At 40.0% G+C, this 24,996-nt stretch overlaps 1 protein-coding gene across 1 annotated transcript in view; it reads left to right on the top strand.

The window, feature by feature from the left end:
• The window catches only part of FAM102B (family with sequence similarity 102 member B), a 77,906-nt gene extending 60,678 nt beyond the window's left edge, over positions 1-17,228 (top strand). Inside the window, exons 6-11 of the mRNA XM_043460476.1 lie at positions 2,038-2,141; positions 5,714-5,809; positions 5,899-6,088; positions 6,189-6,316; positions 7,515-7,584; positions 13,183-17,228. Coding sequence (XP_043316411.1) covers positions 2,038-2,141; positions 5,714-5,809; positions 5,899-6,088; positions 6,189-6,316; positions 7,515-7,584; positions 13,183-13,225 — 631 coding nt within the window. The 3' untranslated portion in view covers positions 13,226-17,228. The remainder of the gene's footprint in view (positions 1-2,037; positions 2,142-5,713; positions 5,810-5,898; positions 6,089-6,188; positions 6,317-7,514; positions 7,585-13,182) is intronic.
• Positions 17,229-24,996: the final 7,768 nt, after the last annotated feature.

Genomic DNA, 24,996 nt, shown 5'->3' with positions numbered 1-24,996 from the left:
AAAAACATCTACTTCTGCTTTATTGACTACACCAAAGCCTTTGTGGATCACAACAAACTGGAAAATTGTTAAAGAGATGGGAATACCAGACCATCTGACCTGCTGCCTGAGAAATCTGTATGCAGGTCAAGAAGCAACAGTTAGAACTGGACACGGAACAACAGACAGGGTTCCAAATCAGAAAAGGAGTATGTCAAGGCTGTATGTTGTCACCCTGCTTATTTAACTTATATGCAGAGTACATCATGCAAAATGCTGGGCTGGATGAATCACAAGCTGGAATCAAGATTACCAGGAGAAATATCAATAACCTCAGATATGCAGATGACACCACCCTTATGGCAGAAAGCAAAGAAGAACTAAAGAGCTTCTTGATAAAAGTGAAAGAGGAGAGTGAAAAAGTTGGCTTAAAACTCAACATTCAGAAAACATAAGATCATGGAATTCCATCCCATCACTTTATGGCAAATAGATGGTGAAACAATGAAAACAGTGAGAGACTTTATTTTGGGGGGGGGGTCCAAAATCACCGCAGATGGTAACTGCAGCCATGAAATTAAAGGACACTTGTTCCTTGGAATAAAAGCTATGATCAACCCAGAAAGCATATTAAAAAGCAGAGACATTACTTTGCCAACAATGGTCCGTCTAGCCAAAGCTATGGTTTTTCCAGTAGTCATGTGTAGATGTGAGAGTTGAATGAGAAAGAACGCTGAGCACCAAAGAATTGGTGCCTTTGAACTGTGGTGTTGGAGAAGACTCTTGAGAGTCCCTTGGACTACAAGGAGATCAACCAGTCCATCCTAAAGGAAATCAGTCCTGAATATTCATTGGAAGGACTGATGCTGAAGCTGAAGCTCCAATACTTTGGCCACCTGATGTGAAGAACTGGCTCATTTGAAAAGACGCTAATGCTGGGAAAGATTGAAGGCAGGAGGAGATGGGGATAACAGAGGATGAGATGGTTGGATGTCATCACCGACTCAATGGACATGAGTTTGAGCAGTCTCTGGAGCTGGTGATGGACAGTGAAGCCTGGCGTGCTGCAGTCCATGGAGTCGCAAAGAGTCGGACATGACTGAGCAACTGAAGTGAACTGAATGCAAATCTTAAATGTCTGTATCCTAAATAGCATGACCTAAATAGCATAGACCTAATAGCATGAGGACCTAAATAGCATGAGGATTCCTGTGAACTAACACAGTAAGGTATTTAAGTTGCCACTTAATGGGTCAGCTTCATGATCCCCCTTCAACCACCTTCCTATTTTATTTCAGGTCACCAAGGGATGGTCTCTAGAGATATGTGATTTTCCTCTAGATATCAACCTCAAAAGATTAAGAATGTTTTCTTTAAGAAAAAAAAAAATTGTTGTTAGAAATCAGTCTTGTCCCTCCCTGCTTCACAGCTTCTATGTGGAGACAGGAGCCTTGAGTGAACGAATGAAACTATATTCATCACCTACTCCCGAAGAATCCAGCCCTCAAAATCAAATCTAAACAACGAGGCTCTTTATTGACTCTTCCTCAAGCAGGTGGCCTGTGTACACAAGAAGCAGATGGAAGATAAAACCATAGATAATTTAAGTAGATGGAGCCGACAAGAGATCTTACCGTCGGAGGCGTGAGGTATCCCCTGCAGCCTCAGCTACAGAGGGGCTTGTGCCGCCACCTCCACGGCACAGACACATCCCTGCCTGGCCTGAGAATCAAGCTGACATTTGGAGCCCCTGCACCACTCTCCTGAGAATACACCTCCTCTGTTTTCCCATCCGACTCTGTGGAGGCAAAGTCCTTTCTGGTCTCACTTCTTTTGTTGTGTAAAAAACTTTTTTCCCTCATGAATTTTAATCAAGTTTTGAGGAATGCTCGTACATTATTTTGTTGATTTTTGTCACTTTCATCCTCAAAGAGGGGACATTACCAGACACCTTTACTGAGGCTGTGCACTGACTACATAATCCATCCCTTAACAACATTTCAAACTTTCACATTCACCATCCATTAAGTTCTGATCCTTAGGAATGTTTGTTTGCAGGCCTCCTTCTACATCAATGTGTATACCAATTGCCGGTGAATCTGAATCTCTGGAAGAAGACAGAAAAGGTGGAGAGACTCTCAAAATTCATCTTGGGATAGCAGGTATGGATGTGTCGCTTACTCGTTTTCTAGTTTGTGAGTCATGGTACTACCCGAAAAGATTCCCAAAGCCCCTCCCAAATTTGTAATTCTGTGAGTATATGCGACTAGAAATGAGCCAATAAGTATTAGCAGAGTTTTAATCATGCAGTTTTTGCTTAAACCAGGGCTTCATTTTGTCCAAAGGGTATGTCATGCTTTGATGAATTAAAAGCTCAATGTTGCAGTGACCCTCCCGGTCCCACCACTGTGTGCCTCTGCGGCCCACAGATCCAATAGGACGCTACGGGAGCGTCCACATGCCCAGTAGCTTCTGCCAGTCACCTTTCAGGTGGTGCTTCTCGTCCGTGAATCACGTGCCCTCTGTCAGTCGGTCCCAAATATTAGTGCACATCAGAATCACCTGGTGGGCTTGTTAAACCATAGATCGCTGACATTGCAGCCAGAGTTTTTGATTAAGTAAATCCAGATTGGAGCCTGAAAACTGCATGGGTAAGTGCCCAGGTGATGCTGCTGCTGGGATCACTTCTCCAGGCAAACTCCCAGTCATAGGCTGCCCCCCAAGTGTAAAGCAGGTAAGGGGAATGTCAAGTTGGCTGGGGAAAAAGCACTCATGAGCTTCCTTTTTTATCCCCTGCAATCCCCAGGGTTATTATTTGAAAGAAGAAGAAGAAAGGTGTAGTGATACAATTAATGTTTTCAGCACTCCTTAGATTGCAAAGATAAGCTTTCTTATACATAATGAGGGTTATGATATTTCCTGATTTGATATCAGTGAATTCTTTGTGGCTTGTAACTTTCCTGTTGGCTCCTTCTCTTCAATATTTAAATATTCTGAATTGTTTCTCATATTGGAAACCAAACACTCATCAGCCCTACATCATTCTCTATCGCCTGTTCCTCCTTGGGCACATACTCGCCTCCTCCCTCCATGCCCACCCTCGTTCTGTCACACTTTTCATAGCCAAATTTCTAGGAATAATGTACTGCCCAGTTATTCCTAAACACACAGGATTCTGGCTTCTGCATTCTGCCCTATTTTGATGATGTCTCCAAGGATATGACTGTCAAATCTTGTGGGCATTTTTTCTGTTCTCATTTGAATAAATTGGCCATTTATTCTTTCTGGAAACTTTCTCTTCCTTTGGCTTCCGCTTCTCTTCTCTAACTTCTCGGAGGCTTATCTTCTTCCTCCTTCCTCTTAAAATATTGACGCTCACCAGGATTTGGTTCTCTCCATTCACCCCACCCTGGGCAATGTCATCTGTACCTTCAGTTTAACTATCATGTAAATATGAGTTAGTGTGTTTGATTTACAATTTGTGTTGCCTCCAAAGCTTCATCCTGACTCCAGGCACATGTTTCCAAATGCTTTTTGGAAACATCCACTTCATGTCACATTAGACTAAAACCCATCTGTTTAACTTTTTTCTCAGCAAGCTTCTAAGTTCCTCATGATCAGGTCTTAATTTATCTTTGGATCAACAGCATAACGGCCAGGGACACAGTAGAAATCTGTGACCAGTGAACGGGCGTCCTCAGATGTCTTAAATTCCACATGCCCAGCACATCTTCCTAACTCTTCCTCCTGTATTTTCTGTCGCAGTTATCCTGGCACACACTTCTAGTTAGTAGTGAAGTACTATCATTTGTGCCTGCTCAGCATCTCTCAGCTGAATTATTATGAAAATCTTCACTCCTTCACCTTCTATTCATCCTGCTGCCAAAATGATCTTCCCAAAATGTTAATCTAGTCAAGTCACACCCTTGCTTAAAGCCATTGGATTATCTCCATCCTGAAACTCATAGAGATAAGTCCTTCATTATCAGGTATCTGCTCATCTCTCTTTCCTTCAATCATAGTTGGGTATATGCCAGCTTTATGGAACTATTTGCCTTTCTACAGATAAGGCATGCTTTTTCCTGCCTAGTCTAGCCAAGAAATTCCTATATGTTGTTAAAAACCTGGAGTTAATCTCCAATAGAGGTCTTTCCCCTATTACCACATAGTGTTCGACGTGTTTGTCCTTTGGAGTGCTTGATAGCTTCTTTTTGGTGCTTGTATTTTGGTACTTGGCACATGAAGCATATATTTTATTTATTTTGTACCCTTATATCTTGTACAGTATTGGGCATTGACCTGCTAAGAGCTTAATAAATATTTATTGAATGAACATATTTTGAAAACCAGTAAACCAGTAAATGGATGAATTAAGATCTGAGCTAACCCTAGGAGTAAAGTGTATAATTCTTGATATGAACCAACTCTTTGCATTCGGAATTTGCTGTACTAGGGCTTAGAACCACTGTCAAGCAGGACTAGGGATGCTGGTTTGCATTTGTACCTTACAGTCTGTCCAGAAATGAAAAACCCTTTGCAGAAGGTCCAGGTCACTCCAGTAGCTTACTTATTTGGCAGCATTTGTTGGCCCATCTGTGTTCAATATCATTTATAGAGCTGTTGTTATAATTGTTATATTACTCAGTTGGGTTTTATTTTGCCCGTAAGTGAAAAACAGTTCTAGTTTTCAAATATTTCACCCTCATGAAAATGGCCACAGTTCTGCATTCTGTAGAAGAAGCCTAGTTCTGAAAATACACAGTTGGCATCTGGAATATGCACATTATTAGGGAAATAGTAGAAGTGGCTTTGACACTGCTTTTTTTGTACATTTACTTTGAAACTGAATACTATAATCAATTTCTGCAGAACCTTATTCTCAGTGGTATATCACATGCTGTGTCGTTTTAAACCACAGACATTTGTACAAATTATAGCCTAGCACTGGCATCTCTAATGCAAAAGTCACAAAGTACTCTTTAGCCTCCCGTTGTGATAGATTTGGGAAGCAAGATTTCCTCAAACACCATACAGAAACCTGGAAATTCTGTGAGAATTTAGAAGAATCCATCTGACTCCCTTTTAAAAAAAATTTATTATTTATTTATTTGGCTGTGCCAGGCCTTAGTTGTGGCATGTGGGGTCTAGTTCCCTGACCAAGGATCAAACCTGGGCCCCCTGCATCAGGAGCACGGAGTCTCAACCACTGGACCACCAGGAGTCATTTGACTCCTTTTTATCAGAGAAATACTAAATATAAAAACTGAAATAGTTTTATTTAAGATAGAATGCTATTAAATCTTATGAAAGGTACCATAGCACTTTGGTAAACTGAGGTATTTAAGTTCTTTGTACAGTATTTCTTGCAACAGTTATTTACATTGTACTGATTTAAAGGAATTTCACTCTTGATAATGAATTTAGCAGCTTCTGAAGTCCATAGATTGGGCTTCCCTGGAGGCTCAGTGGCAAAGAATCCACCTGCAATGCAGGAGACCCAGGTTCGATCCCTGCGTCAGGAAGATCCTGTGGAGAAGGAAATGGTAATCCCACTCCAGTATTCTTGCCTGGAGAATCCTCGGACAGAGGAGCCTGGTAGGCTACAGCCCACAGGGTCGCAAAAGAGTTGGACATAACCTAGCGACTAAACAACAACAAAATCCATAGATTAAAATACATATCAACCGTTGACTTGTTGACAATAAAAGTAACATCATGTTATGACATATTGCAGATCTCTCAGCAAAGAGTGCCTCTGTTCCAGACGAACTCGGTGCCTGTGGACATTCTAGAACATCAAGCTATGCGAGCCAGCAATCGAAAGTATCAGGTAGAGGCTAAGAGCGGTGCAGGGAAGACATGTTTGGTTGCAGTGTATTTGATACTAGTGTTAACAACCAGAGTGATTTTCTCTGACAGGGTATAGCTCCTGCCACTCCCGGTCATCTAGTTTCTCTGAGCTCTGCCACAGGAGAAATACCTCAGTGGGAAGTACATCAACAGGAGTTGAAAGTATTCTAGAGCCATGTGATGAAGCTGAGCAAAAGACAGCTGAACCAAGTCTTGATATAGCAGATAAAGAAGATACAGCTTTAGAAATACTCAATAGGTATCATTTTGAACTCACTTTAAATGGGAAAAATTTTTTTAAAACTTCATTTTAATGACATAATAAAGGGAGAAATTTTTTTTTTTAATTATTTTCAAAGATGCCCAGTGAAGCAAGATTCTGTAGAATCTCAGCTGAAGCGAGTTGATGATACCAGAGTGGATGCAGATGATATTGTGGAGAAAATATTACAGAGTCAAGACTTCAGCCTAGATTCCAGTGCAGAAGGTGTGTAGATAGCCATTAAGTATATGTAAATATGGACTTCCCAGGTGGTGCTAGTGGTAAAGAACCTGCTTGCCAGTGCAGGAAATGTAAGAGATGTGGGTTCGATTCCTGGGTTGGTTGGGAAGATCCCCTGGAGGAGGGCATGGCAGTCCACTCCAGTATTCTTGCCTGGAAAAATCCCATGGACAGATGAGCCTGGCAGACCTATGGTCCATAGGGTCGCAAAGAGTCAGACATGACCGAGGCGACTTAGCACGCATATTTAGATATATGTGATCCAGGTTTGTATAATCCATGTGGTCAGTAGTGAATAGGCTGTACATCATGATAGCGTTGCATATTTGTAAAATAAACTTAACACTCATTAAAAATCTGAAGATAACTGTATAACTTGGGCTTCCCAGGTGGCTCAGTGATAAAGAATCCACCTGCCAAGTAGAAGACACGAGTTCATTCCTTGGGTCAGGAAGATCCTCTGGAGGGGAAAACGGCAACCCACTCCAGTATTCTTTCCTGGGAAATCCCGTGGACAGAGGAGCATGGCAGGCTACAGTCCATGGGGGGTCACAAAAAGTCAGACACAACTTTGTGACTAAACAACAACTTTATAATTTATTTGCTAATGGACATTAAATTTGGGAAAGAATTAACTCATAAAAATATCAATTTTTAAGAAAGCTTTTATTGTACTTTTAAACTATGCATCAACGTCTGCTTTATAATAGGTACCGTCATCTGCTTTGTCATAACGGGGCATAAGTACCTCAGGTCACTGCTGCAGTTTGGGAGGTTGAGTGGTAGTCCCTCATTCGCTCCTTAGCATTTTCACTGAAGCTGAAAATTTACATGCCACCGATTTGAAAAGTATAATTATTCATGCTGGTGTGACTAGAGAGCAGTTAACAGTGGCCTTAGTTTCATTATATAACTGGTTGTGAAGAGAAATAATTAAACCCCACTTGAGGAAATTTGTAGGAACAGCTGTCTTCTTTACTCAGCTTTAAGAAAAATAGCTTACAGAAAGTTAATGAGAAGTAACTATTAGGATTTCTTTTAAACTGCCTGTTTTAAAACATGTGTGTAGCTCTTTTAAGTTTTTATTTCTTTAACAAAACTGAAATGTAAAATGTTAACTTATTGAAATATGAATATTATTTGACAGTAATAATCATATGTATAACAAATATTGTCCTTGCAGAAGAAGGACTAAGGTTATTTGTGGGTCCTGGAGGAAGAACAACCTTTGGAAGTCGTCATCTTCCAAACAGGTATGTAGACCAAAGAGTATCTTACTAAAGAGTAGAGTGACTTTTTTTTTTAAATGTTCATGAGTGGAAGATGAAAGTTACAAAGTTTGTATCAGATTGAGTCTAGAAAGCAAAGTATTAGTAGTTCCATGAGAAAAATTACAGCTCTTAGTGTAGCTTAGTTTTCCATATCCTGTGAGTATGTTTCCTTATCCTGAGTATGTACAAAATACAATTTGTATTTTCTAAGTTTATTTGTTGATTTCCTTAGATGTGTTTTTAGAATGTATTAGTAGAGAACTGGTAGAGCACTGGGAGAATAAAATAAGTGAGCAGTTGCCAGGGAGTATGTGGAAGACAAATATTCCTGGTGGTAGGAACAAATAGAAAGAACTTACAGGCATAATAATTATAATATATAACTATATAATAGTGAATATATAATAATTATAGGTGGTACTTACTGAGCATTTATTAGTTATGTGCTGAGCACCATATATATATTTCATTCAAGTCTTATCTCTTTCAATGCTCAAAAAAATACCACTATTAGTTTTTTAAAAGAGGGAAAAAAGATAAAAAGAGGTTAAGGTAATTTACCCAAGGAAAGCCTTAAAGCTAGTTAGTGGGAAAACCAGGACTCACACCCATGTCTCTTTTGAGTCTTAAAGCCCATTCATTATACTTAATCATTTTACCTTACTGGCTCATGATTAATATAACCTATGTAAAGAATTGCCAGTGAACAGGTTTTTCTGAGGAGGTGGGGCATGTGAAATGGAGTTGTGAGACATGAGGCTGGGAAGTATCTTAAGACAGGTTATAAAGGGCCTCTGTTGCCATAAGAGAATGTTTAACCTTCTTGTATACACTAGGGAGCCACTGGTCATTCTTCAACAGAGAACTGGCAGATTGGCATTTTAGAAAAGTAACTGGCCGTGATTTTGAGGGTAGATTGGAGCAAGCAGAGTCTAGTAGTAGGGAACAGATAGAAGAATAAAATTTATGAGGACAGTGATATGTATGGTAGAGAAAAATGTATTTCTGAATTAAAGAGACAAGTTCACATCCTAACCAGACCACTTTTGGAGTAAGCCATTTAACTTCAATTGAACTTAACTCTTGGAAAATGCAATCATATAAGTACTTCGTGGAGTTGTTTTAAAATATAAATGGCATGATTATACTCACTAAGCCCTAGCTATTATTCTTTTAGATTATACTCACTAAGCCCTCACTGTATTATTTAGGAGCAGCAGCAAAAGACTCTGTTGCAACCAAAAGACACAGTTGCAACCAGATTAATAAATGCTCAGAAGCATGGGCTGTTTCATTAGACTGCCCAGGGGCCACCACTATTGACTTTACAGTGTTAATAACCTCCCTGTAAGCCTCAGTTTCCTCACCTGTACAATGGGGATGATAAATAAGTTACCTAACTCACAGGCTTTTTGTGAGGGTTAGATCACTGATGTAAAGTTGTTTAACACAGTACCTGGCACATAGAAAGCTCTCAATATATGCTAGCTATTTGTGTTGTTATGCGGAGAAAAGAAAGATAATTTCTAGTTGAGAAAGAATTTAGCTTTTAATTCTTCAAATTAAAGAATTCTTTTAATTCTTTAAAACCAAATACAAAGGTTTTGTGTAGTTAAGAATTATGGCTCCTATCCTCCTTCCAAATGAATGTTAGAATATTATCACCCAGTACATGGAAGCCTAAAGGGACCATTGGGGTTCTTCATATCACATGCTGAAGAACATCAGGGACAGTGTGTCGTGGTGCAAGGGGAATGGGCCAGAGTCAGACATGGGTTCTGTTCCTGTGCATGCTCAGTCACTTGAGTCGTGTCCGACTCTTTACAGCCCCATGGACTGTAGCCCGCCAGGCTCCTCTGTCCATGGGGATTCTCCAGGCAAGAATACTGGAGTGGTTGCCACTTCCCACTACAGGGAATCTTCCCGACCCAGGGATTGAACCCGCATCTCTTATGTCTCCTGCATTGGCAGGCAAATTCTTCACCACTAGCGCCACTGTCCTGGCTTAGCCATGATTGCCCAGCTTAGCCTTAGTGATCTTGACATATTGCATCTCTCACTTGCTACAAAAAAGACAGCTGCATCCCTGGAAGAATAACACACACACCCCAACATACATGGGCTGCCTGGGTTGGGTTTAGTCCCAAGCTCCACCATTCATGAGCTGTGTGTCTTTGGTAAGTTACTTCACTTCTCTCTGCCTCAGTGTCCTCACATCTAAAATAGTGATGATAATACAACCTATTTCATAAGAGTTATACTGTTTAAATGATATAAGACACGGTAATGCTTAGGACAAAATCTGGCATGCAGTAAGCACTTTAGTACTCAATCAGTTCAGTTCAGTTGCTCAGTCATGTCTGACTCTTTGTGACCCCCACGTCAGGCTTCCCTGTCCATCACCACCTCCTGGAGGTTGCTCAAACTCATGTCCATTGAGTTGATGATGCCATCCAACCATCTCTCATCCTCTGTCCTCTCCTACTAATCAAAGGTCTGTCTTTCACAGTTACTATGGCAATTAATCTGTTTGAACTGTCCAGCAGGTACTTGCACACATAGGTCTGTCCATAAATAGTGGGTATTCATCAGAGAAGCTAATGTGTTAGTGTTAGATATATTATGTAAGATAAACTTGTAGCACAGGATAAAACCAGAATCATTTACCTAGGGCACAGAAGAGGCACAAGTGAACCAAAGTTCCAACAGGGAACCTGTGAGATTGAAGAGAACAGAGCAACAAGTGATAGAGACTTGGGGAGGACTGTCTGCTGTAATCCTTTATAAGTCTAGCAGATACAGCCTGGCTGGCTCCGAGCTGTTTACAGAACCCTGCATGCACCTCCTTGCTTGCCCTTAGGACATTTAATTTCTGTCAAGTAGTCTGTTTCCATTCCTCTGAGATTTATCTCTCATCTCTGACTGCTTTTACGCTTTTCTCTTTGTCACTGGTTTTTAGCATTTGGTTGTGATGTGCCTTGGTGGGTTTTTCTTTGCATGTATTCTGCTTAGGGTTCATTGAGCCTCTTGAATCTGTGGGTTTACAATTTTCTTCAAAATTGGGAGTACTCCAGCCATTATTTTTCTCCACTTCTTCTGACACCCTGGACTTACAAATTCTAGCCTGTGGCATCCCTGAGCTCTGACATGGTTCCTCCACTCTAAGAGACCACCTCACTGCGCTGGGTTTTCCCTCCCTGCACTGTAGGCTTGGAGGATCCAAAAGGAAATGGCTTCAGGAAGCATGCTGGGGCAGTTTGTCTGCCTTGCTTGCTTTCTTTCCCCTATCTCAGGACCAGTTCCATGCTGCCTGTTGTCCAATGTGTGAAAACTGTTGTTTCATATATTCTATCCAGTTGTCTGGTTCCTATTATTCCATCACTTCAAGAAACAGAACCATTTTAGGTCATCTGAAAGCCACTGTGTAGTGGTGCTTACCAGGGTTCCTTCAAATTCTGATTATCTGCAGACATGAAAGAGTGTTCACTGGTGTTCTGTTGAAGATGTTCCTATTTCTTCTTTAGAATGAATCCGTTAGAAGAGAAGTCCCTGAGCAAGCAACTGAGAACTCCAGTTCAGTCAGTCCATGGTGGACTAGTAGCCACCATTACCAGTGGTTACTACTACTTCCATTTTTTATAATTTTAAAATTTCCTCTTAAAATGCCATTAAGGGCAGAGACCAGTCATGGTAGTGACTTCTGGTCTTCCTGATCTCTGGCATGCTCAGAGTGAAATGTCAGGAGGTAGCCCCTGTTATCTTGACCAGTGAGGAGATTGGAGCCTGGTGTTAACTTTGAGCAGTGACACCCTCCATCCATGCAACTCCACTTCAGCTTTCCTCCTGCTCATTCAGGAGGGATCACTGAAAGGGTAGAAAGATCCTCACCCAAAAATAAACCCAGTGCCAACAGAAAGACCCTGTTTACAGTGCTATGGAAACTTTTATCAGGGGAGTTCAGGTGGGCTTTTTGTTTGTGGTTTTTGGTTTTTTGTTTTTTTGCTGCACCTCACAGCTTGTGAGATCCTAGCTCCCCAACAGGGACTGAAATTGTACCCATGCAGTCGGCAGAGTCCTAACCACTGGAGTGAGAATGTGTGCTCACAACTCTGACTCTTTCTGACTTTCTGACTCTTTGTGACTCTGTGGACTGTAGCCTACCAGGCTCCTCTGTCCATGGAATTCTCCAGGCAAGAACACTGGAGTGGGTGGCCATTCCCTTCTCCAAGGGATCTTCCAGACCCAGGGATCAAACTTGCATCTCCTGCATTGGCAGCAGATTTTTTACCAACTGCGCAACCTGGGAAGTCCAACCCTAACCACTGGGCCACCAGGGAATTCCTAGCTTGGATGTTTTAAGTATTACCTGCCCTGGACTCCTTGCTTGGTACCTTGCGATAAATGCTATGCTTTCCTTCACCACACACACACAAACCTTATCCTCCTAGACCAAGAAACAATAGAAGGAACATGCATGTTTATTCCATTGTAACATAAGGCTAAGGCACCAGGTGCATCAAAAATAGCAAAAAAAACGGCAAAAAAAGAAAATCTGTTGATGAGGCCTTTAAGTATTTCTTAATACTTTTATTCACAAAGCTTGCAAATTTTAAGTCTTTTACTATTCACCATGTTTCATTAATAGAGGTCAGATAGTACCTGGCATATTAGGGCAAAGGCTAAGCTGCTGTAATAAAGAGACTCCAAAATAAAATGGCCAGCCTGGAGGGACACATTTGCCCCAGAAGTGATTCACTGATGCAGGTACCTCTGTTTTATCCTTTACCATTCTCCTTAACCTGTGTTGTCAAAATTGCCACTCGTTCAAGGCACAAGCAATTTCCCTTTAAGCAAATGAGGAAGAAGTTGGCATGTCTCCATTCATGCCCCCTGGGGGGAAACTTAGTCACAAGGCCACACTTACAGACCAAAGAGTTTAGGAAATGTGCTCTCAAGCCAAGCAACCTGTACCTAGCTAAAACCATGGAAAGGGGGAGGGTAGATGTAGGAGACAACCCACGGTCTGACAAACCAAGCTTATAAAGAAATAAATCCCTCTTCAAGATCATTTTCCCTTTTAATCTGCATTTACATAGATATAATTTACAATATGGACCACTTACAAAGAGGACCACTTACAAAGACATTTGCATTTGACTAAAATAAGTTTTGCACTTCCCAGTTAAGTATGTAAAGACACCGCCACACTACTAATGCTACTAGAAACTGTCATCTGTTAACTCAGTGCAAGATCTGAACCACCAGAGTCAATATATTTCAGATTTATACATAGACATGTTTGCCACAGTATGTTGCCACAGTAAGAATTTGGAAACATTTCTAGATTACGTGGGAATAAGTATGAGGTGATCAGGGACCAGACTAATCCCAGTGCAGCAGTTAATAAACACTGGAGACTTAAAGTACTTTCTCTCTGTGATACCTGTAAGCCTTGTGGATATCAAATCAAGTAGAAAATGTCTAATGCACTGTCTCTTTGGGGGCAAGTTTAACTGGAACAGTGTCAAACACTGCAGCTCACAAGTTTGAAGTTTTGTTTTGTCTTTTCCCTATTTTTAGGGTGGGGTCTGGAGCTTATGAACAAGTTGTGATCAAACGCTAGAAGTCAAGCTGGTGAACTGAAGCTTCCCTGTGGGTTTAAGATGTGGGCAGTTGAGCTATTAAGGCACTTTATTCAAGCACTTAGAGCAAATGAACCTATTAAAAAAATGAAGCATGTTCGTCTGTCAAGAGGAAAGCCAACACTGATTTCTCCTCTGAAGGTGCCCACCACTCTCCTTTCACACCTGCCAACAGGGACGTTGAAATAGTAGGACCAGAGCAGTGTGCCACGTGTGCTTACAGGAATACGGCCTCTGTGGTCACTGCACATAATAATGAAAAGCCTGCTTTTTCTGTCAAAACATCCAGTGGGAAAAAACACTATACATCTGAGTATAGTTTTAGTGTTTAAGTGTCAAACCTGTGATAGACATGTTCAACAGATTCGGCTCTAGCTTTTAAATTTTGTGTTTGCGAGACAAGAAGTGAAAATAATTTAAACTATAAATTATGCCAAGAATAGATATAATTCCTGGGAAGGAAATCTTCCATAGTATACTCCTTACAGTATTGTACTAAATTCATTCACTCTTCTTGATACAATAATTGATATAAAATGTGGGTGTTTGTGCTTTGGGAAAGTGTTATACTACAGTTTAAATATGTAAAATGCTTAATTCTAAACGAATCAGTCATAAATTGAAAAACAAGTGTGTGTTATTTAAGTCTGAGATACATGAATGAGTATAATGCTATTATTATGCAGTATGTATCATTACCTGTTAATATTAGATGAGCTGCAGAATTCCCACTAGTGCGATATAAAAGACTAAGAGAAGTGTAAGATTCAGTATGTTAAGCTTTCATAAGATGCCCTAACGTAAGAGCTCTGTTAACTAACAATAATATCTGCTGGGTTTAGGAGTCAAACTTTAGAACAACAGGAGGAAAATTGAGATGCGGTCAGAAACAAAACTGCCTTTTCTCTGAAGATTTAGGCTTACATGAAACTGAAAATCATTCCAAGGAGGTAATGGATAAAGAACAAGGGATAGCCGCTTGACCTTACTGACATGGACCTGTTGTTTTCCGTTTTCTTCTTTGCTGCATCAGAAATTAGTTATTTTGAGGCAAGAATAGAAAACAACATACATCAGGTAGAGCTTTTAAAGAAAGAATATCTGATCTGGATCCAGTTAAATAGCACAGCAGATAAACCTTAAGAGTTTTTCTGGTCTTACATGACAGTTTCTGTGTGGAAAGATCTCAGTTTTGTTGGACTTAATTAGTCACTGAAAAAGAATGTTGCTCCTATGGAACCAGTAACTCCCAGTCCTTAACTTTCAAAACCAGGTTCAAGAAATGCAGTGTGTTAGAATTACTTTGGTCTAGTATTTCCATGTTGGCAAAATAAGGGAAAAATATTATTTTTTAAGAAAATTTATTTTAATACCCAAATTTAGAGGTTTGAAAGTTTTTTAATAATTCATGTTAAGGGTTTTTTTTTAATATTTCAATGATTGGCTATTCCAACTACTTTTATAAATAGATTCTGATTTTTTTTTAAAGAGATAACACCCTATTTGGGGATATTTTGAATGTTGAAAGATAGAATTTTCTCACTTATTAGTTAACCTTTCTTATTAAGATTTGTTATGAAGAAAAACACTGACCTGAACATTTTAATCTAACCAAGGAAAATACTACCTTAAGTGGTAAAGACTTGCTGTCTGTGAATAAACAGGTGAATGATCCATTCATTATATATTATGGGAAGAAGAAAATCAAAGTTTTTAAGAGAGATGTGAAGATATTGTTTAGAGAGATATTTAGTATGACGTCTTAAAAACGTATTTTTCTATTTTCAAAGTATTAGTTCTATATTTTTTATTGGCATCTCTACAGATGATTTTGCAGTTTTGAAAGTGATTATAAAAACTAGGTTGTAAGTTAGGCTCCGTGAGGACGTTCTTCAGATACATAAGAGATGCCATGGTTAGGACACTGCCCCCATCTTACTGATCCTCGACTGCCCTTGGCCCAATACAAGACTGGCTCTTGGTAGTTAAGATGATAGAGAATTATTTTTAAAAAACAAAATGTGGAGAGATTTTGAAAATCGTGCCTTTGATTGAGCAGTCACCAGATACATCTTGATTAATGTAGCAGTAAATATAACCAATATTTTAATAAGTAGAAACATTAGGAAGAAAAAAGATGACAGTGTCTTCTGTAGTCAGTGAAAGTCTGGATTTATTTTATTCTGTTTTGCGTTTTGTCAGCATACTTTGCAACTAGATTTCTTTAGAGTCCTCAAAAATATTTGTTGAAGGACCTATGTGTCTTATTTTCTAGTTTTTCTTAAACTATTGTACTATTAATATCTTAACCATGTAGCTATTCAAAAAAAACCTGCTTATTAAATACCAAGTCCACTTTTGGTTCCGTTTTGAGTTTAGAAAATAAATTTGAAAACTTAATAAATTTTTAACTTAAATATTACAGATTTTATTTTTTTAATATTAAAATCTAATATTTAAACCACCTAGTCTTGGAGAATTTTCAGATGTATAACGTTTTCTTTTTCTAATCTTACCCTCGAAAAAAGGATTCATGATCTTTTAACTTTTTAAAGCTAAGTATTTCTGATCAGGTAATGAAGTGTCTTAAATACCTTGGGGGGGGGCACTTCCTGTGACTTGTGCTGGTGACCAAGATTAGAGAGGATGTGAAGGGTCGCAAAGGGCAGAGAAGGCCCTGGGCCATTAGTTTATACACTGACTGCCGACTCCCCTTTGCAGTGGTGCTGGTGGAGGCTTCTGTATACAGACAACTGATTCAGATTGGTTACTTAGAATCTGAGAAAGTCTTGACCAAGAATCCTTAAGTCCACCAAACCATTCCAGCAAAATACTATCAGAGTAATGCTGTCCAAACTAGATTCTTCTGTATGTGCTTTTTGTTTTTTAAATAAAAACCACGAGCCACAGGTGTCTACCACTTAACCCATTTGTTGCTAGAAGGGAAAATAATCTAGCTTCCAGTCAAAACATATTCAGTTGTCAATGAGTTTTGATATATTAAAACATCCAGAAGTATTTTTAGAATTTTAAGGTTTCCATGCTAACAGACTACTTGCAAGTTCATGCTAATAGTATTATTAAATACTTCACTGAAGTTCTCTGAAATGTTAGGCTTCCGTTATATATGATAATGTTCTGAAAGAGACTGGGCTCATGTGACAGGATTGCATTTTAACAGATCTTTAACTGGGGCAGTTCAGAAAGTATGCTTGGTCAGTTCTCCTGGATGGTACGTCATGTTAATATAATCTATGCTATAGTTGAAATTGGGTTATGCCATTACTCATGTGTTGGCTTAGGTACTGTACATAGTCTTAATAGCTGAGATGTTAAAGAATATGAAGTCTAAAAATACAGAGGATGAAACATGCCTATATTAACCTGTTTTAAGACTGCTTTGGATATAAAGGCCTTATTCCCTTATATATGACTTTCTAGAGGATAATATATATACACAGTATATTTTAAATGGTCATGTGGGTGATCTCTAACTACTCTCCATGTGACAGAATTTGCGACATTTTTAATTTATGTGGACAGCAAACTCCACATTTACAAGTGTTTATGTTCACCCTATGTATATAACAAAGAATTCTCTTATTGATACTCATTGACCAAATTCCACATACAGGAAGACATTTAGGGTATATTCAGTTTGGTTTTTTTGGAGATATGTCTTATTCTGGGGATCACCTTCCTCTTATACATTTACTCGGTCCTCTGGAAGTTGACAGAGTTGTGGGTAATCATGTAAATGCTTATGAATAAGATTTTATTGAAGTGATTCCATTAGTATTCTAATCTCTAATACATGGAAAATGACCTTCATATTTATATTTTTTGTTAATTGTCCAACTATTAATCCAGGAAATGTTTTCCTTTTTTTTTTTTTTACCAAAACTAATTTTTTATTGTAAAATATTTGAGTAATGTAAAGGTGAATCTTACACATGTTCAATAAAAATCATATCTTAAAGTTTAGAATGTTGTTTATCCTTTAAAATTTCAGTTAAGATTCTTTCAGAAATCTACCAGATTCTTGCCAACGAAAGAAAACCAAAGGGAGAGGACCAGTGTATAACTTCTCCCTAAGGGCTTCCCTTTATTTATGACCAAGTAGTATACCAAGTTTACAGACTTCTCTACAGTCCCATGAGCATGGACTTGGGAATAAGACAGACCTGAATTTGAATTCAAACTCCCCTCGGAACCTGTTTTCTAATCTAGCCTGGAGATAAAACCACCAACTCTTTCTGGTTGTGATGAAGAACATAAAAGCTAATGTTAGGAATATGCCACTTAGTAGCACTTAGTGTTTGATCAAGCCAGAATTTGTCTTTGTGTAGCATCTACATACACATCTTAACTCTAGTGTTAAGACAGAAGATGGTCAATAAGTGTGGCATTATTAGAAGTTAAAATCATGGCTTTAAATGATACTCATGGTCATCACACCTTTGTACAGACTGTTCTTTTTGACTAAAATGTCCTCACAGAGAGGGAAAACGTCAACACATTCTCCCTGCATATAATCAAATTATAACAGCAATTTAAAGTTAATGAAAGAACTGTGGTTCACTATGAGTTTGAACCCAGATCCATGTAGACTGTCATGACTTCCCTGGACGGTGCAGATTATGAAAGGTTACATAAGTTAAAGGGAAAGTACCTTGCTTGCTGGCAGAAGTGGGGGGGGGCTATGGCCACTCTGGGGGAGACCCTCAGACCTCCTCCTCAGTACACAGGGCTATCCAGGTGACTCTGTCCTGGATCACAGCGGAACCTGGCAGGAGCCTCTCATCTGTCCCCTCAGACTCTTTCAATATGATTGATTACAGGTGTACAGGTGTACAGCATGGTGACTAACAATTTTTAAAGCTTATACTCCATTTATAGTTATAAAACATTGGCTATATTCCCTCTGTTGTACAATATATCCTGTATCTTATTTTATACTTAATAATTTGAAAATTTTAATCCTGAACCACCCCCCCGGGCAGGGGGCAGGGGCGTAGCTTCCCTGGTGGTCCAGTGGCTGGGACTCAGAGCTTCCAAAGTAGGGGTCCCAGGTTTGATCCCTGGTCAGGAAACTGGATCCCACATGCCACAGCAAAGATCAAGGATCCCCAGTGCTGCAGCCGAGATGTAGCACAGCCAAATAAATAAATACAATACTTAAAAAACAATAATTTCCTACCCCTGTCTTGCCCCTCCCCTCTTTCCCCTCCCCTCTGGTAACTACTAGTTGGTTTTCTGTGAGTGTATATATCTATAAGTTCTCTATATCTGTAAATTTGTTTGTTATATTCACTAGTTTATTTTTTAGATTCATAAAAATATACAGTATTTATCATTCTCTTATTTCACTTAATACCCTCCAAGTCCATCCATGTTGTTGGAAATGACAAAATCTTGTTTTTATGACTCGGCAGTGTTCCACTGAATGTATATATACCACATCTTTATCCATTCATCTGTTGATGGGCAGTTAGATTGATTCCACATCTTGTAAATAATGCTGCTATGAAAATCAGAGTTCATATCTTTTCAAATTAGTTTTTTCTTTTCAGATACATATCCGAGAGTGGAATTGCTGGTTCATGTGGTAGTTTTTAATTTTTTGAGAAACTGCCATATTTTTTTCTCACTGTGACTGCACATAATTTACATTCCCACCAATAGTGTACAAGGGTTCCCTTTTCTCTATATCCTCACTAGCATTTGTTATTTGAGTTCTTAATGATACCATTCTGACTGGTGTGAGGTGGTTATCTCATTGTGGTTTTGATTTGTGTTTCTCCGATGATTAACAACATTGAGCATCTTTTCATGTGCCTCTTGGCCATCTGTATGTCTCCTTTAGAAAATATTCAGATCTTCTACCCATTTTTTAATCAGGTTGTCTTTTTTTTTTTTATGTTGAGTTGTATGAGCTCTTTTGGAGAAAGAAATGGCAACCCACTCCAGTATTCTTGCCTAGAGAATCCTGTGGACAGACAATCCTGGTGGGCTGCCATCCATAGGGTTGCATAGAGTTGGACATGCCTGAAGCAACTTAGCATGCATGCATGCATTGGAGAAGAAAATGGCAACCCACTCCGGTATTCTTGCCTGGAGAATCCCAGGGACAGAGAAGCCTGATGGGCTGCCGTCTATGGGGTCGCACAGAGTTGGACACGACTAAAGCCGACTTAGCAGCAGCAGCAGCAGTATGAGCTCTTTACATATGTTGGCTATTAACCCCTTATCAGTCATATCATTTGCAAATATTTTCTCCCATTCCATAGGTTGTCTTTTTGTTATTGATCGCTTCTTTGTTGTGCATGATAAGTTTTAAGTTTCATTAGGTTCCATTTGTTTATTTTTGCTTTTACTTCTGTTGCCTTGGTAGACTGGCCTAAGAAAACATTCCTATGAGTACGTCAGAGAATGTTTTGTCTGTGTTCTTTTCTAGGAGTTTTATGGCATCATGTCCTAAATTTAGGTATTTAAACCATTTTGAGTTTATCTTTGTATATGCTGTGAGGGAGTGTTCTAATTTCATTGATTAACATGTAGCTGTCCAGCTCTCACAGCACCGCTTGTTGAAGACATTTTCTCCATTATATATTCTCATCTCCTTTGTCAAAGGTTAATTTAGCATAGTTGTGTGGATTTATTACTGGGTGCTCTACTCTCTTCCATTAATCTGTATATCTGTTTTTATGCCAATACCACACTGTTTTGATCCTGTAGTACAACCTGATTTCTGAGAGGGTTATGCCTCCAGCTTTGCTGTTTTTCCTCAGCATTGCTTTGGCAATTCTGGGTCTTTTTTTTTCCATACAGATTTTTTAAGTTTTGTTCTAGTTCTGTGAACAACGTCCTTGGTATCTTGCTAGGAACTGCACTGGATCTGTAGATTGCCTTGGGTAGTGTTTTCATTTTAGCAATATTCTTCCAATCTGTTTGTGTCCTGTCCCTTCAGACGTTCTTGCCCATGTCTCAGGCATGGGGTTCCCAGGCCCAGCCTTCTTATGACTTGCCCCATCTTTCCTCAACACCTAGTTTTTTCTCCCTTCCTCCTTACATCCTCCCCCTTCTTTCACCTTATTTTACCTTTTCCTTCCTGTACATACATAGCATACATACCTGGTTGCAGCAGATATAAAGGAATGAAACCTGTCTTTTCCTTTGCATCATATGCAATCTTTGGTAGAGCTAACCCATCCCACATTACACAAGATGTAACACAAATTTAGGAAACATAAACAGAAAAGGCTTAAATTTAGACATTCCATGAATCAGTGATCTCTATTCCATAGGGACCATGTAATAACAAAATGCAAAGATCATTCTGTATGAATTAGTTTAGACCCCATCCCTATGCATTACAGCTCAGCTAAGTGGAGATGTCTCTTCAACCATTTCTCTTAAGAAACTGACTCCACTGCTAGATCTTGAAACCATTTCAGCATTGATTTTCCTGAATATGCACAGCAAAAGCTTTGAACATCTAAAGAAAATGGGCATAACTAAAAATTTTTTTTGCATTTTATTTATAGGGAATCCTCAAAGCAAATGAATGCATTTACTCTTAAGTGGGAAAACTATGCCACCTTCTGGTATTGAACTTAAGTGATTCCATTCCAAACTGCCTCTCCCACATGAGCCTTTGTCTGGCTCTTCTTTCCCCTATATTCCTATATTCTTTGGAATTAAGACCAAAGGAAAAACATATTTTCTGTGTTCTCAGTACTAAATTCAAAAACTTCAAGCACTTTAAAAGATTTTAAAGCATTGCATACTCTGCTTAAACAAGGCAAAGTTGTTTTTAGTATGGAATTAACCAAAGATTCAGTAAGCTCAATGACATGATTCCTCCTAGAAAAGACTGGGAGGTCAGCATGATAAAGGGATTCCAGAGGGACAAGGCTGGACAAAGAGATGGCAGTGGGAAAACACAGCTGATTCAATGAAGGCAAAATACCTGAGTGTGGGATGAGGTGTGCAAATAGGAAGCAATGCAGCACTTCTAGGAAAGAACAGAATGACCAGAGTTTGACTAGTTTCAGGTCTGGTCACAGTGTATTACAGGAATTAAGTGGAGTAGGCAGCAATGCTGGCACAGAGCACATAGAGTTTAAAAGGAACTTAAAAAAAATAAAAATAAAAAAATAAAAGGAACTTAGAACCCAACAGGTAAACAGGCAGAGGCCATTGACAGTTAAGACAGGTGTATAACTAGACTGATGGCGGCATCAAAAACTAGTTGCAAAAGAGGTGAAATTAACATTTACTGTACAAATTTGGCTTCCAGCTCCTACCAGCTGGCTTGCTAGATCTTACCAATACTCTTAAATATTCCCTACTTCTGGATATCCCTAAAGATGTGCACCACATTCAGTGATAAACCATGTTGGCCATGTTAACACCTGCACACTCCATGAAGGTATAATCTGGTAAGACTCCGCCATAGCACTGCTGGCGGCGCTCAGTCCCTGGCCTCCAGCCTCCAGGTGCTCAGCTCAGTCTCCACACTACCGGCTATATAGAGGTAATTTTGTTGGTACCCAAACTCTAATCAAAGAAATTACTTTCATTTGGAATAACTCCCTGACGGAAATGAGCCCCAGAGGCTTGAGAGCAGTTTAAAGAGAGCTGAGCTGCTGGGTATGCTGCAGACAGACGGGTTAGGAAGGAGAGAGGGGTGAGGAGGTGAGAAGCTAAGGGAAGGGCGCTGAGACTGGGGCTGTGTAGAATGTCTTGAGATACTGAAGGGGCTGTTTCACATCCCAGCTGCACTACAAGGGAGTGCTGTGAGCTGTGCAGAAATTCTTAAAGGGGGTTTGGAGTTGCCAGACCATGCAAATAGGAATTACAGGCAAATTTCACTCAGAACAAGGGCCTGTAAGTTCCAGCTAATACCGGGTAGCATAAATTTCCATCTAACCTGGTGGGTGGGCCATGATGGTGGCAGTGGTGGTAACTTTCCAAGCAAATCTGCAAATAAAACTCTTCCTCCTACACAACAACCTTTTTCACTGGCATACAGTGTACTTTAATTCCGTGGAGCAAAGTTTGCTATTCTTAAGGCCTTTATAGTTACAAAAGTATGGCCCATTCAAATGGTTTTCCTAGGAGAAAAAAAATCTGCCTCCCTAAAAGGCCACTAGTCTTTGCAAAACTGGAATTTACTTGTACTTCATGGGGAACAAAAAACTTTTAATAGTTTTCTAGGGAGTGAAATGGAAGGGCTGGGCGCAAACTGTTGAGGGATTTCTTCTTTACACCTTTATGAGCAGTCTGGGTTTTAGCATGAACTTGCACTACTATTTCCACTTTATTAAAAAGCATATGTAGTCATTAAAAAGAATGGGATACAAATAGATGAAAATGAATTTTATATTACTAATGATAAAGCTGCATCAAAATGTATAATACCATTTATATGAAATAATTGATATCAGAATAGATATTTTATCCACTGGACTTCTGTAAGGAATAGTGGACTCTCTTAGAAAAGCAATGAATTTGAGAGGAAGCGGGTTCCCAGTGGTGTTTCCAAAGTTAGGCATTAAGGAGAAATTTTAAGGTTTATAAAGTTTAAAGTCAATAAAGTTCAGGGAATGCCCTAGTGGTCCAGTGGTTAGGGCTCTGTGCTCTCACTGCTGAGGTCCTAGGTTCTATCCCTGGTCAGGGAACCAAGATCCCACAAGCTATGCAGCATGACCAAAAAAAAAAAGTGTATGAAGTTTAATTTAAATTCCATCAATGAAAAGATTTTTAAATTATATAAAACACTTCACCAAATTGCCTACTAATATGCAGCCCACAAATTGGGAGGTGGGAGGGAGCAAGACATGATTGTGAAATTTCAGATAAGATTATGTCACTTCTCAGAAACCTCCTAGCAAATTATCCTCGGTAGTCAGGAAAAGCCACAGGCCTTCCAGCACTGCACCCTGGGGAGCTGGTTTCCAGAGAGCTGGGGGCTGCCCTTGGGCAAGACTGTAAAGCGAGCAGAAGGCAAGAGTAGCTGAGGAGTGGCTGGAGGAGACTATATTGCATCTCAGCAGGTACCCACACTCCATGGGTATCACAGACACTTAGAACCTGGCAAGGTACCACGCAACTCATCATGTATGCAGATACGAGTAGGGTGGCCAGTGCTGTTTTCTTTAAATCAGACATTTAATCATTTGGTCTCAGAAAAACATGTAGAATTATTGTGTTCACTTTTCCAGTCAACTCGTGCAGTTGCATGTTGCAACACTCAAAGTTACTCTGTCCCCAGAGGAACGTTTGCTGACCCCCAACTTAGAACCATTCAACATGCAAATAAAGGCTTGTATCAAGATAGGGAGGTAAAGACAAATCAAGAAGGCAGCAGGTACAGGAGCCACAGAAGGGTGGGGGAGCTGCGGGGAACGTGTTCCCATCACCCATAGCAGTCATGGGCATTTAAACACTTCTGGGAGGTCATTAAGCCTGAACAAAGTAGATTTTTGGAGTCTTGGCTAGAAGATCTTGGCTCTAACAGAAGAGCAATGAGAAGGAAACCCTAGAAAGCTGCATAGGCCTAGAAAGGTGAGGACAGAGGGCCCTTTGGGTGGGGGGGGTGGGGGGAGTGGTGCAAAAGTCTAGATTGCATGCCTCGGGGAGTAAAATCAGTGTTAAGTACATAGAGGGGATCTGATAGAACAGTCAGATTAATAGTGTTCTCTCCCAGAATCCCTTTTTTTTTTACTCACCATCCCCCACCAAATCCATTTTCCATCTACTTATTAACCCTTCAAAACTCAGCTTGAGAATTACAGCCCTCCCCCTCCCCCCCAAGGAAGCCCTTCTCAGGTACCCAGTCTGCCTAGCCAGAGCTTGTTTCAGGACATTCCAGCTGTGGCAGGTTGCCACAATGTCTTCTGTCCCCCTAGTTCCTTGGCAGAAGCCTACCACATGGGCACATGACATCCCAAAATAAAAGGCTCCACTTCCCAGCATCCCTTGCTGTAAGGCCTGGCCATGAGACTTCCATCTGGCCAAGAATCAGGAGCAGTGCAAAAAACCTTACCAGACAGCTGGCACGTGCCCTCTGTCCCTTCCCTTTTCTTTTTCACTGGTTTGGAAGTTGCCAAGTGGTAGCTAAAGCTCAAACAACCATCTTTGTCCCCAGGGTGCACATGAAATACAGTGGAATGGCAGGATGGACATATGATTGCAGAGGGGTCCCTGTGTGGTATAGCAGTCACTTGGTTGGCTAACCACTGCACTCCCATGCTTTAGGAAAAAATGTCTCATTTAGACAACTTTTTTTCTTATTACGTGCATGTCCGATTATGTGACCCCATGGACTACAGCCCGCCAGACTCCTCTGTCCAGGGGATTCTCCAGGCAAGGATACTGGAGTGGGTAGCCATTCCCCTCTCCGAGGGATCTTCCCAACTCAGGAGTCGAACCCATGTTCCCTGCATTGCAGGCAGATTCTTTACCATCTGAGCCACCAGGGAAGCCCAATACAAGAAACTATATTTCTCTTTCTCCCACTGCTACTACCACCCCAATTCCAGCCAGTAAGCTCCAGAGAGCGAAACTCAAAAACCATGGGCAATATTTTGACTGTTGAGGTTTTGTTCTCTCAAATACCTGCATTCCTATTGTATATATGTTTTAGGCTAAGTATCACAAGTTAGAATTAAGCCCAAAGGAGGGAGAGGTTTTAAAGCTGCTCTACCCCCTGAAAAAAGGTTTTAAACACTACTGGATAATTCAG

This window comes from Cervus canadensis, chromosome 2 (assembly GCF_019320065.1).
Source record: "Cervus canadensis isolate Bull #8, Minnesota chromosome 2, ASM1932006v1, whole genome shotgun sequence".
Taxonomy (NCBI): Eukaryota; Metazoa; Chordata; class Mammalia; order Artiodactyla; family Cervidae; genus Cervus; species Cervus canadensis.
Note: the sequence above shows the minus strand (reverse complement) of the source record. Positions and strands in the feature narration are given on the sequence as shown.